The following is a 12,385-nucleotide window of genomic DNA, read 5'->3' on the forward strand; positions in this document are numbered from 1 at the left end:
TACTTTCAAGATGGAAATTAGATGTGGTCCGACTCAGACTTGCATTACGTGATATGTTGTTGCTTTTCACATTATGTTCGTCCTCTTGTGAGCAGGACGAGTGACTGGTACATTCACAGCCTGAACTCACATTTAAAATCTGGTGCGGATCCAGATCAGGGGGCGAATCCAGATAAAGTGTTTTTAGTTTTTTATTCATATATTTGTGCAATTTGGTGCAGATAGAAATCCAGATCGAGTGAATTTAAATGTGGTTACAAAAGGGGACAATTCTAGTTTGCACTCTACTGTGTTCTAGGTAAATGTAATTATAAATGAGTTTTTTTTTTCTTTCCTCTTTCCAGTCCATGGTTCTCCTGCTCTACAGCCAGAGGCAGTACATCTTTGAATTTGACAAAAACGACAGACTCTCCTCCGTGACCATGCCCAACGTGGCACGGCAGACCCTGGAAACCTCGCGCTCCATCGGCTACTACAGGAACACCTACCATCCCCCGGAGGGTAACGCCTCGGTGCTCCAGGACTACAGCGAGAACGGTCAGCTGCTGCAGACCACCTACCTGGGCACCGGCCGCAGGGTCATCTACAAGTACGGCAAGCTGGCCAAGCTGCTGGAGATCCTCTACGACACCACGCGCATCGGCTTCTCCTATGACGAGGTGACGGGCATGCTGAAGACGGTGAACCTGCAGAGCGAGGGCTTCACCTGCACCATCCGCTACCGTCAGATCGGCCCGCTGATCGACCGGCAGATCTTCCGATTCAGCGAGGAGGGCATGGTGAACGCCCGATTCGACTACGTCTATGACAACAGCTTCCGAGTCACGAGCATGCAGGCGGTCATCAACGAAACCCCGCTGCCGATCGACTTGTACCGCTACGACGACGTGTCCGGCAAAACCGAGCAGTTCGGCAAATTTGGCGTGATCTACTACGACATCAATCAGATAATCACCACAGCGGTGATGACCCACACCAAGCACTTTGACGCCTACGGCCGGGTGAAGGAGGTCCAGTACGAGATCTTCCGCTCGCTCATGTACTGGATGATGGTGCAGTACGACAACATGGGCCGAGTGGTGGCCAAGGAGCTGAAGGTCGGGCCGTACGCCAACACCACCCGCTACACCTACGAGTACGACGCCGACGGCCAGCTGCAGGTGGTCTCCATCAACGACAAGCCCCTGTGGAGATACAGCTACGACCTGAACGGCAACTTGCATCTGCTCAGCCCTGGGAACAGCGCCCGCCTCACGCCGCTACGCTACGACATCAGAGACCGGATCACTCGCCTGGGAGACGTCCAGTACCGGGTGGACGAGGACGGATTCCTCAAGCAGCGAGGAAACGAATACTTTGAGTACAACTCTGCCGGCCTGCTGATCAAAGTGTACAACAGGGTGAGCGGCTGGAGCATCAAGTACCGCTATGACGGCGTGGGCAGGCGGGTGTCGAGCAGGAGCAGCTCCGGCCATCACCTGCAGTTCTTCTACGCCGACCTGTCCAGCCCCACCCGGGTCACGCACATGTACAATCACTCCAGCTCGGAGATCACGTCTCTGTACTATGACCTGCAGGGACACCTGTTCGCCATGGAGCTGAGCAGCGGGGATGAGTTCTACGTGGCCTGTGATAACATAGGAACCCCTCTGGCTGTGTTCAGCGGCTCGGGCCTGATGATTAAACAGATTCTCCACACGGCGTTCGGGGAGGTCTACCTGGACTCTAACCCCAGCTTCCAGCTCATCATCGGCTACCAGGGAGGCCTGTACGAGCCTCTCAGTAAACTGGTCCACATGGGAAGACGGGACTACGACGTGCTGGCCGGCCGCTGGACCACGCCCAACCACGAGATCTGGAAACGTCTCAACAGCAACCACATCGTGCCGTTCAACTTGTACATGTTCAAGAACAACAATCCTCTGAGCAACAACGAGGAGATAAAGTGCTACATGACTGGTGAGTTCTCGTCTTGTTCAACACAGAGACAAATCCACCCGACCCCCTTTGCAGAGGATGGAAGATTGGCAACCCAGAGAATAGAGAAATAAATGTGTTAACAAGTTTCAAAATGGAAATTTCTCCAACCACAGCTGCCATCCTCTGCAAAGCGGCAAACTTGTCAAGGCCACATCTCAACTCTTCAGGCAGAGTCTACACAGAGGCAGGACTTTGTGTGAAGGATTCAGCTGTAACTGAAGATAGGTTTGAAGCAGCCCCAAGAATAACATAATTATTTAACTGGTAAATAACTGTGTAAATACAGTTAATGGCAGTCAACGCTATTAGATTCTTATCATTACTTCCACCAAAGAGGTTAGGTTTTCATATTTTTCTGTTATTTAGCAGGATTAATCAAAAGCTACTGGATGGATAACCACAGAACCTGGTGGAAGGTTGTGGTATCACTCAGGAAAGAGTCCATCTCTTTTTGGTGCAGATCCAGCTCAGGGGACGGCTTCTGGCACGTTCTTCTATAATATTGCAAGATTGGGCATTTTTGCATCATTAACATTGATTTCTCAGAGAATAATTCATGGATAAAGGATAACAAATCTGGATCTAGTGAATTTAAATGTGGTTTCACAGTAATAGGACTCCTGGGCCTTGGTTGGAGGGATATGTGCTTCATGTAGAAGAAATAAATAGTAATGCTGGGATCGCACCTGAAGCCTCAGACCTGCGTGCAACTTGCTTTTTTCTCCCAGTTCAGCAAACTATTCTCACTTCAGGTGTTGACGCTGACTTTTTTTATTTATTCTAAACAACAAGCCACAAATGGAAAAACAAATCCTGGCAAAATTTAATTTGAAAATAGAAAAGCAGTGTAGTGGGGAGAGAGAGAGAGAGAGAGAGAGAGAGATTTTTTTTTTTTTCCCAATAGCTCCCTCACAGGGACGCTGAGCTTGTTTTTCCTGCTCTGTTGTTTGTGTGCGTGCACGTGCGTGTTGCTGTGCATGCCTGTGCCCAGTGGCTGTCGTTTTGAAAGTGCTCAAAGGGGAACAATACTGTACGGCAAAGCCCCCCCCATCTGTTGCTGAACACTCAGGTCCCTTCCCAGAAATATCACATCGTCCTGTGTTGCTTTGTGGCAGGGAGGAGGTAAATGGCGGTGAAAGCAGCCCAGCGGAGAGGCAGAGCACAATAGATCCATAGAAGCGTCAGCCAGGGCCGGTGGTATCAACCCACTCTGGCTGGGAGTTAAACAGCATTGTTAAGGATACTCGACTGTGGGGTTTAGAGCTCTCTCTGTTTGATGCAGCGGGATATTTATTTTTCCAATAATGCTCACGCTGGCTGTGAATTATCATTTTTTTAACCTGTTATCCCTTCATTTATTAACCTGTGTAGACAATGATGAGAGGATCAAAAACTGCCACTCCTTTGTTCCGGCTGCTCTCCGATCAACAAAGCCATTGAGCCTGGTGCCAAACAGCAAAAGGGCGTTCGGCTTCGCGGTCCACCATTAGGGCCCGGCCGGCGGTAGAATGCTAAGCAGCCTGTTAGATATACTGTAGTGGCTCTGCGTCTCAATTGTGATTGATGGCACTGACATTTCCATTCCTTTCAACGAAATCACCCGGGTCCTTTCATTGTCCTCAGACAAATTCTTAATTAAAAAAGCTTTTTCAGGTGCGACAGTGTCTGTCACAGACTTAACCCCCGAAGTGTCACGGTGATGATTCTGCTGTCCCATTCTTTTTCTGTTTTTTATCTCCCAGTCATGTCTGTCGCCTTCTCCTGTGTTCTTCCACGTTAATGACGACTTATCACCGGGGAATCGGCAGCTGCACCTACAAACACAGCAGCTGCTAGATGACCCGCGTTTAATTCGATCACATGGATTTGAATCTCCGACATGTCACTCTCCTGCTCTTTAGCATCTCATTAGAGGATAAAACCTGCTGAGTCGTCAGAATGTGCTGCGTCTGCGTCTCGGCTGCTTTGAAGTGACTTCAACTTCCCGTGTGTGATTATCAGACACTCACAGATATTGGCTTTGGGCGTCGGTGGGCCCCAGCTGTGTGTGTCATTAGTGAGTCACCTGCAGGAGTGGACCATGAACGTGAAGCAGCCTCGAGTGTTTATTACAGCTCGTCCACTTCCACAAACAAATCAAGTGCTCCCAGCGACTGAGGAGTTTATTAAGGAGACAAGCACTTGACTGCACAATCTCCAGTGTCAAATGAATCCTTAGTGTTCAGCATGCACAGTGTGCAACATGTGTGCTGCACGTGCGTGTGCAGGAGTCAATTTGACACTTTTCTGATTGAAGTGGAAACCACTGAAAGAAGGAAACTGTTTACCAACTTTCAAAAAAGAGTATTCTGACCCAAGCCCAATGTTTTACCCAATTATAGAAACGTGAAAAGTCAAATCGATATCCAGCGAACGTGACTGAACCCGACTCAAAGCCAAATATAATAAGTAACTGGTTTTAATTGTACATCTCATGTGTGTGTACATCACTGTCTGATCTTCTGTTTGAATCCCTCTTCTGCAGATGTTAACAGCTGGCTGGTAACTTTCGGCTTCCAGCTGTACAACGTCATTCCCGGCTATCGGAAACCAAACACCGAGGCCATGGAGCCGTCCTACGAGCTGGTCAGGACCCAGATCAAGACCCAGGAGTGGGACAGCACCAAGGTAAACCAAGTCCCTCTCCCCTCGCCCTCTCGTCAACTCACCACAGATTCACCCTCTCCCACCTCTGCCCCTCTCCTGCGTTTCAGCGCGATTAGAGAATAGACATGCTCCATGTAGCCCAGAGTCCCAGAGGAGCTGCCAGCCATCGGGCCAACACACAGCCCAGTGAGCCCTGCCCCTCGTCCTCGTCCTGGGGAATGGGGTCAGGCTAAACAGCTCTTGTAATTGTCCTGCCATTAGGGAAATTCACTCTCGATTCCCTCCACCACCGCCCATTGATTTCATCTCAGTCTTACACCGTTAGCCAAGGTCTGAGGAGTAGTAGACATGCTCTGATTCCCGCGTTTATCAGCCCTTTTAAGTTGCCCCCAACTCCCCTGAATTATTGAAGAGGCCAATGTTGTTGTCGGGGGGGTTCGGTTACAGCTTGACTGGTGAATGCCACCCATCAGGAGGTCGGAGTCATGTCGAGCGACACTCTGGCTGCCACCTTAACACAGCAGGGATTTGCTGTTATATAAAAACGTGTTCTTGTCTATTTATAAGCCTAAAAGCTTATGATGGAATACAAGGTTATCTGTTTGTGTGACCTCTGATCTGACCAGCCATCCAAAACAAACAGGCCACCCAGCCAGGCATGTTGAACAGAGGAACGCAGTGGAGCCAAAGAATAAAAAGAAATAGATAGTTGTAGAAAATTCCAGTTATGTCCTCATCTGGTGTAGACGCTCCGGGGAGTGTGGGTAAGTGTGAAAGCCCCCCCCCACCCCCACCCCTGGGGACGGGCACGTGCACACTGCTCGTGCACCACAGTCCACAGAGAATCTCTGAGCTCACCCAAGGTACCGATCTACAAAGGAGCGGCCACAGAGGAAAATATCGAATTCAATCCAAAGACATCCCGGGCAATTTCCATTTCAAATATTGGAGGTAGATACTGTGCGATGGAATAGAATTGTAGATTAGAAAGAATGAATGCAGAAAATAAAGCATTCGCAATTCTCACTGAATCAATGGATGAGTCAGATCTGACAATTTAATCATTTGTCAATGATTCATAATCAAATTGAGCTTTGTTTTTACATTTCTTAATCACTAAAAACATCCTTCTTTGTTAAATATGTAATTTTCACTTCACCGCATCGAGCCAAGATGCATCAGGTTGTGTACATTTCATTTCTGTTTCCTAGAAGCACTCGGGGGTTAAAAGGACTTGTGTTCTGCGAAATCGAATTAGTCACATATGCATCTATATTCAGTTTGCTTCACTCAGACACACGAAGCACAAGTTGATATGATAATATTTCCTGAAAGCTAATTTTTTTCTCGCCCCGTGCCTTTCAAGCGCGTGTTCCAGAATATCCGTGATCGACTGTGATATCTCTGAAAAAAAAAAAAACTGTAATAGAATCTTTAAATAGCAGCGTCAGCCCAGATTTGAAGACGTTGCTTGTGTTTGTGCCGGAGCTCGTCCGTCAGCGCGCCTCTGAAGAACCAACAGTAAACGGGGTATTAGGAAAAGATGGAGATAATGAGGCTTTAACCCACGTGAGTGAGCCGAGGCCGGATTCCTCCGTGCTGGTTGATGTCCATGCTCCCTGCAGATGGACACACCAGCCTAATTAAATATAAGATTCTTCGAAACCACACATGGTATCTCCGGCGCGTCCCTGGCACTTTATTTCTATTTAGTACAGGAGACAAGTAGGCCCCGCCTCTCCATCTCTTTTCATCCAAGCCCCGGTTCCGCCGCGCTGCCGAATCCGCAGCCAGATTGAAAAATGCCACGAGGGGCCAGACAGATGAGGCCTGATCTCTCACTCCGCCTGGTGCTGGAGGCTGATAGCGCCCCATGCCATGTGAATGATGCCTCTCCATGGGGGGGAGGGGGGGTCCCAGGAGGCTGTTTGACCAAAGTGGAGGACGGTGCCCCCCCCCCCCCGTCCCTCCAGGTGCCTCCGGGACATCTGACCGGGGTCACACTGTTGGCACGGTAAACAAACATGGAGTGGCATGGTGTGAAGTGTCGTCCCCCCCCGGGCCACTCGCTCGTCAGGGGCCCAGGAGCACAGCTGCCCCCTCGATGTGTTTCCCCTTCATGCAGGATCTGATGTGGTGTCACGGGAAGGTGGGGGGGGGCAGATATGCTCGTCACTCAGCACCACCCTGTCCCCCCAGCCTGCAGTCTCCGTCTTAACAGTGGGACAGAAGAAGAAACTGTCAGGAGGACTTTGAACGTGACTCATCGGGACGCTCTCAGCCTCTCCGCTCTCAGCCAGCTTCCATTTCATATCACCAACATCTCTCTCTAGTCCCAAAGAGCGTCTCTTGTCCAGAAGTATTAAGACAGAGGATCCATTTGGGTTGAAGGAAACGTGGCTTGGGTCTTAGACTTCACGTCGTAAAATTCAATTCCAGCGTTAGATCCGAGTGTTTGTCTTTCATTTGCATCTTAATATAATATTATGTAAAATGTTGGTCAACACTAGTCGTCTGTGAGCATAGACGGTTTTCCCATTTACAAACAATCGTTTGTGTTTGTGTAAACACACGTGCCACCTTTTGATACACATCTGTCAACTGCGGCAGCTCCAGTGAGAAGCATCAGTGAGTTCCTGTGATGCCACACGAGACCATAACAACAAAGTGAACTCCACAGGAAGAGAGACGGGGCCTGTGTGTGTGTCCAAACACATCGGCCCAACTTAAAAGCTCCAGATTAGCATGTAAAGAAAAAAACGCCCTCATGCTGTTTACCTGCTGCACGAGTCGGGAGCTCTGCTGGGCTCGCTGCGGTTATTGTATTTGAAGCATTAGCATATATGAGAATCCTGCTCCCCCCCCCCCCCCCCCAGAATACACCTGGAAACTTCCAGCTGTGTTAAACCAAAGCAGAAGCTAATATTGGAAATGACTGCAGTGTAAACAGGCGGACTGGTTTCGATGGGGCTGCACAGGAAAGAGATTCTGAAAGGAGAAAAGCAGGTTTCCATCTTAGGATCGGTTTCCACTCCTCATTTTTGTTAGATTTACTTGCTGCCAAATCAACAGCTTCTCATGTCGATGATGTTTTTTGCCCGTGGACGCAGATGCTCATCTGTAGGGGGACGAGGTCTAAACTGTACACGAGCTGCCCACAGATCCCTGATCAGTGCTTAGTGCAGCGCGGCCGTCAGGAGACTGTAATTTCACCCTTTTTGAAAATATCATGCCTGTCACGAATGATCAGAGAGATTTGCATTTTCCGAGCAGCACCTCTGCCCCGAGTCTCCGCTGTGCGCGATTCATTAGCGGCTTCAGAGCTTCACAGATTTGATGTTTGCTTCTGATGATGAATGTGAAACAATTACAGAATTATTTATACGCAGCACATTGTGTTTTAAAGATATTTCATATCGACGTGTTTTTTGGTACCACCTGTAGATATCTTATTATACCTTATACCTCATTGGCTTAAACCAATTGGTTGCATCTGTCATCCAAATATTTGTGGATGATTATTAATAAATAGTTAATAAATTCAATCTCACATTGAAGAGATGGGATTTATGATCCATACGGCAGCCAGCCACCAGGGGGCGATCAATACCGTCTGTAATATAAAGTAATGAAAGAAACTACTGTAACTTTATCCGGAATGAAAGATTAAATTAAGGAACTCGGTGTGTTGTGACCTCCCTGGTCCAGGTCTGAGCAGTCAGGGTGAAAGTGTGTGTGTACGTGTGTGACATCACGTTAACACACAAAAGGTGTTGAATCATTTAATTTTAGTCGAAACATATTAACACACAAAGAAAGAATATTTTAGCACTGACTGAAAAATGTGTGAGGTGTTAATGAAGCGGTATGAATCTGATTTAGTCTTGAAACACACTCTCCTGCCCGGTCTGAGCTCAGAGCAGGGTCAAGACGAGGGTTTGAATCCCCGGTGTGAAGCAAACAAACAAGCAATGGATGGCTATGTGTAAATCTGACAGAGACGATATTTTAGTGTGTGTATTTAAACTGAGTTGTGTTTGTCTTGCAGTCCCTGCTCGGCGTCCAGTGTGAGGTTCAGAGGCAGCTGAAGGCTTTCGTGAAGCTGGAGCGTTTCGGCCAAATCTACAGATCCAAAAGCGCCGGCTGTGCCCAGACGGAGAGCAAGAAGGTGTTCGGCTCCGGCGGCTCCATCTTCGGGAAGGGGGTGAAATTCGCCATCCGAGAAGGTCGCGTCAGCACCGACATCATCAGCCTGGCCAACGAAGATGGCCGCCGCATGGCCGCGGTGCTGAACGACGCCTTCTACCTCGAGGACCTGCACTTCACCATCGCCGGCACGGACACGCACTACTTCGTCAAACTGGGCTCGGTGGAGGGAGACCTGGCCCTCATCGGCATGACGGTGGGCCGCCGCACGCTGGAGACCGGCGTCAACGTGACGGTGTCCCAGGTCAACACGGTGCTCAACGGCAGGACTCGGCGCATCACGGACATCCAGCTGCAGCACGGCGCCCTGTGCCTGAACACGCGCTACGGCAGCAGCGTGGACGAGGAGAAGGCTCGCGTGCTGGAGCTGGCCCGGCAGAGGGCGGTGGCCCAGGCGTGGGCCCGGGAGCGCCAGAGACTGAGGGACGGAGAGGAGGGCTCCCGGACCTGGACCGAGGGAGAGAAGCAGCAGCTCCTGGGCTCGGGGAAGGTGCAGGGCTACGACGGATACTACGTGGTGTCGGTGGACCAGTACCCGGAGCTGGCGGACAGTGTCAACAACATTCACTTCATGAGACAGAGCGAAATGGGCCGAAGGTGACATGAACATGAGGCTGTGGAGGGACGGACTCACATGTAGGACATGGGACTTCTTGCCAAAGACAGTTGTGTACATGACCACTTTTTTTTTTTCTTTGACTGTGCTCAACTTGGTTTTTAAAATACCGTCAAAAAACTTTAAAAAAGAAAAAAACATGGTTGCAATCAGTTGCACTGTATTAATAGAAGAGTGCCCTTCTCCGTTTGAAGATTCTTTAACAGTCCTTGCCCTTCAAGTGCGGCTGCTGGAGGAGGAAACATTTGCGACGTCTGTGTGACATATTTTCGTGACTCCCATTTCCTCATCGCTGTTGGTGGTTCTGTTCAAAGGGATCCGAGAGGAGTCCTGGTAATGCATTTTGTTCACCGGCTCACTCCGGTGCCAGACGTGCAGATTGTTATTCACAAGCTTCGCTCCATTCTGCCTTTTTGTCGCCCGCGCCTCAGCCAAGGAGATTCCTTCTCTTTTAATCACTTCTCTTTTTTATACTTGAAGCCCTCATCGCCCCGGTCATCCATAAATGATGAGAGCGATTTCTGCTGGAGCCCTTCATCACCACGAGCTGTACTTGTCCAGGCGCCTCCGCTCCTGTGATGTCTTGTCATCTGTTTTTCTTTTTTGGAAGAGGAGGTCGAGCGCCTTCTCCATGAACTAGGAAATTAACAGAACTGCTTAGTCATGCTAACGGTGTGTGGTGAAGCCAACAAAGGGATGTGAGGTCACTTTTTTTATTTCGATCGTGTGGGGTTCTTTTTTTTTTTCTGACTGGAATCATTTAGTTTTTTTAATTTTAAATCCAAGTAAGAGAAAATGAAAAACAGAATAAATTGTCCTTTTTTTTCATTTGACTGTCAAACGACTCAATTCTGAAAAATAGCGAGGAGCCGACGAAAAATACTGTGTGGCGCTCATGTGTGTATTAAACGACAAAAAGTATTTTAAAGGAATGGTTTTGAATTACATTTTAGTTTCGTTTTATAAATAGCTATATGAATTAACAGTATAACAAATGTGAATTTAAAGAAAATGTGAACTATTGTCCCTTTTATTGTTAATTGTTGTACTTGAACAATACTTAAGGGTGTTTCAACACATGGAATAAACTATGACAGGTGGTTTAGTTAAATCAATTACTGTGTTTTTTTGCTTTTTTATTAGACCAGCTTTGTTTTTTACTGATCTCATATGAAAGGCAGTGTTTGTTTTATCATCGAGCTTGAGTCAGTATTTTCTCGCAGCGATTACCAGTCGGATCCGGATTGAAAATACTTTTTTTTTTTTTTTTCAAGTTACCAGGAAGTCTGAAGGACCCGGTCTCGTTAGGGATGTTTTCCACATTAGCATATTGGCCGCGGAGATGGATCGGCTCCGCATTCTGTTGTGGTTCAGGTGAAAGATACAAATTGCCTTTGCCCTAAGGGCTGCCTGCAGGTCAGCATCCAAAGTGCATCAGACCTGCAGGTCCACTTCCTCCCGTTTACAGACTAAAGGTCGTCTATACACGCCCGACCTTGAAAACAACCCACGTGGACACAGTCCAGCTCTGAACCCCCCCCCCCCCCTCAGTGGAGACAGCAAAGGGCAATTTGTGAAAACATGTGAAAACGTAAAAGAAGAAGGAGAAACTGTGACATCGATTTGACTCCTGGTACTTTATTGTTTTTGTTTTTAAACTTATCAATCCAGTGCACACTTCTCATCGTTTGTTCCATCAGACATATAAACCTGTTTGTGTGTGTGGAGGTGGGGGGGGGGAGCATGATTGAGCGTCTCAATCTGTACAAACCTTAAAGCGAACAGTACACAGTTTATTATTATTATTTCTTTTCTTTTTTTTTTATTCTTTTCTGCTGTCGGGTGATTCAGTGACGTTTTTGTTTCCAAAAAAAAAAAATTTAAAATATGTATGCTCAACCTTATATGAATGAAGGATATTTGCATTGTGGAATATTGCACTGAGAACTGTTGCGTCATAAGACTGTATCTTTTTCTAACGTTTTGGACTCATTTTGAGTTTCGGTTTGTTCTCGACACTGTGTTTTTAGCGCTTCTCTTTGACTATGTAAATATGAAGACATCAAAGTAAGCTGTAAATAAAATGCAAATGTAGATACCTCTTAGAGCTACATCGGTGACCCTGTGTAGTCTTAAGGTAGAAAAAAAATAAAGGGAATATTTTGTGTTTATTTCGTGTATTTTCTTTCATGTACTGTGTATATATTCTACATGATACACATGTTATCAGTTTTCTCTTAGGGATCATTCAATCATATCTAGATTGGTCCAGAGCTTCTGACTTTTTTAGTTTAGTCCAAACCAAAGCATCAGGTGTAAAGTGCCTCGGACCAAGATGAGGAACCTGGTTCAGACCAAACGACCGAGTTATAGTTGAACCAAAGTTTGGTTCGTTCTCAGCGTGAAAACAATTTCCTGGCGGGCTTAAAACTTTCGGACCAATTGCAGGAAGTTAAGACTGAATAAAACTACAGAAGAATTAAAACAAGAGAAAGTAGAGCTCACAAGATGAGGCCACGGTCACAGATACTCCATATCTTGGGTCAATATTCACCAGAGTTAAACTCTTTGTGAAGCCACGCTGCAGATTTCCTTCGCCCCATGTGTTTGCTTCCTTATTCGAGCAGATTGAAGGGAGGATAGTTCGCTACAGCTGAGTTAGACGATAGATCTGAACGATGAGGACGTTCATTCGGTGCGTTCGAGCTAGCGTGGAGAGATGCTACTGAAGTTTTTGATGCTGGAAATAAAATAAAATGATATATCTATAGCAGCTGAATTAACTAAATGATCCAGTTCATTAATTTTCTCCATTCAAATGAAAAAACGAACTGAAAAACACACACATCTACAAACTGCTCAATGTCAAATCTACACAGACGCAGCACAGGTAGGTGATGATGACAGGAAGTAGGTCTGTTATACGAGAGTCTTTAT

The 12,385-nt window shown here is 47.2% G+C and overlaps 1 protein-coding gene across 1 annotated transcript in view; it reads left to right on the forward strand.

Annotated features, from left to right (window-relative positions):
- tenm4 (teneurin transmembrane protein 4) overlaps window positions 1–11,619 on the forward strand; it is a 120,828-nt gene extending 109,209 nt beyond the window's left edge. The window contains exons 28-30 of the mRNA XM_062386504.1: window positions 345–1,959; window positions 4,505–4,647; window positions 8,675–11,619. Coding sequence (XP_062242488.1) covers window positions 345–1,959; window positions 4,505–4,647; window positions 8,675–9,433 — 2,517 coding nt within the window. The 3' untranslated portion in view covers window positions 9,434–11,619. The remainder of the gene's footprint in view (window positions 1–344; window positions 1,960–4,504; window positions 4,648–8,674) is intronic.
- The last annotated feature ends 766 nt before the right edge of the window (window positions 11,620–12,385 follow it).

Source organism: Platichthys flesus, chromosome 4 (genome assembly GCF_949316205.1).
Source record: "Platichthys flesus chromosome 4, fPlaFle2.1, whole genome shotgun sequence".
Classification (NCBI taxonomy): Eukaryota; Metazoa; Chordata; class Actinopteri; order Pleuronectiformes; family Pleuronectidae; genus Platichthys; species Platichthys flesus.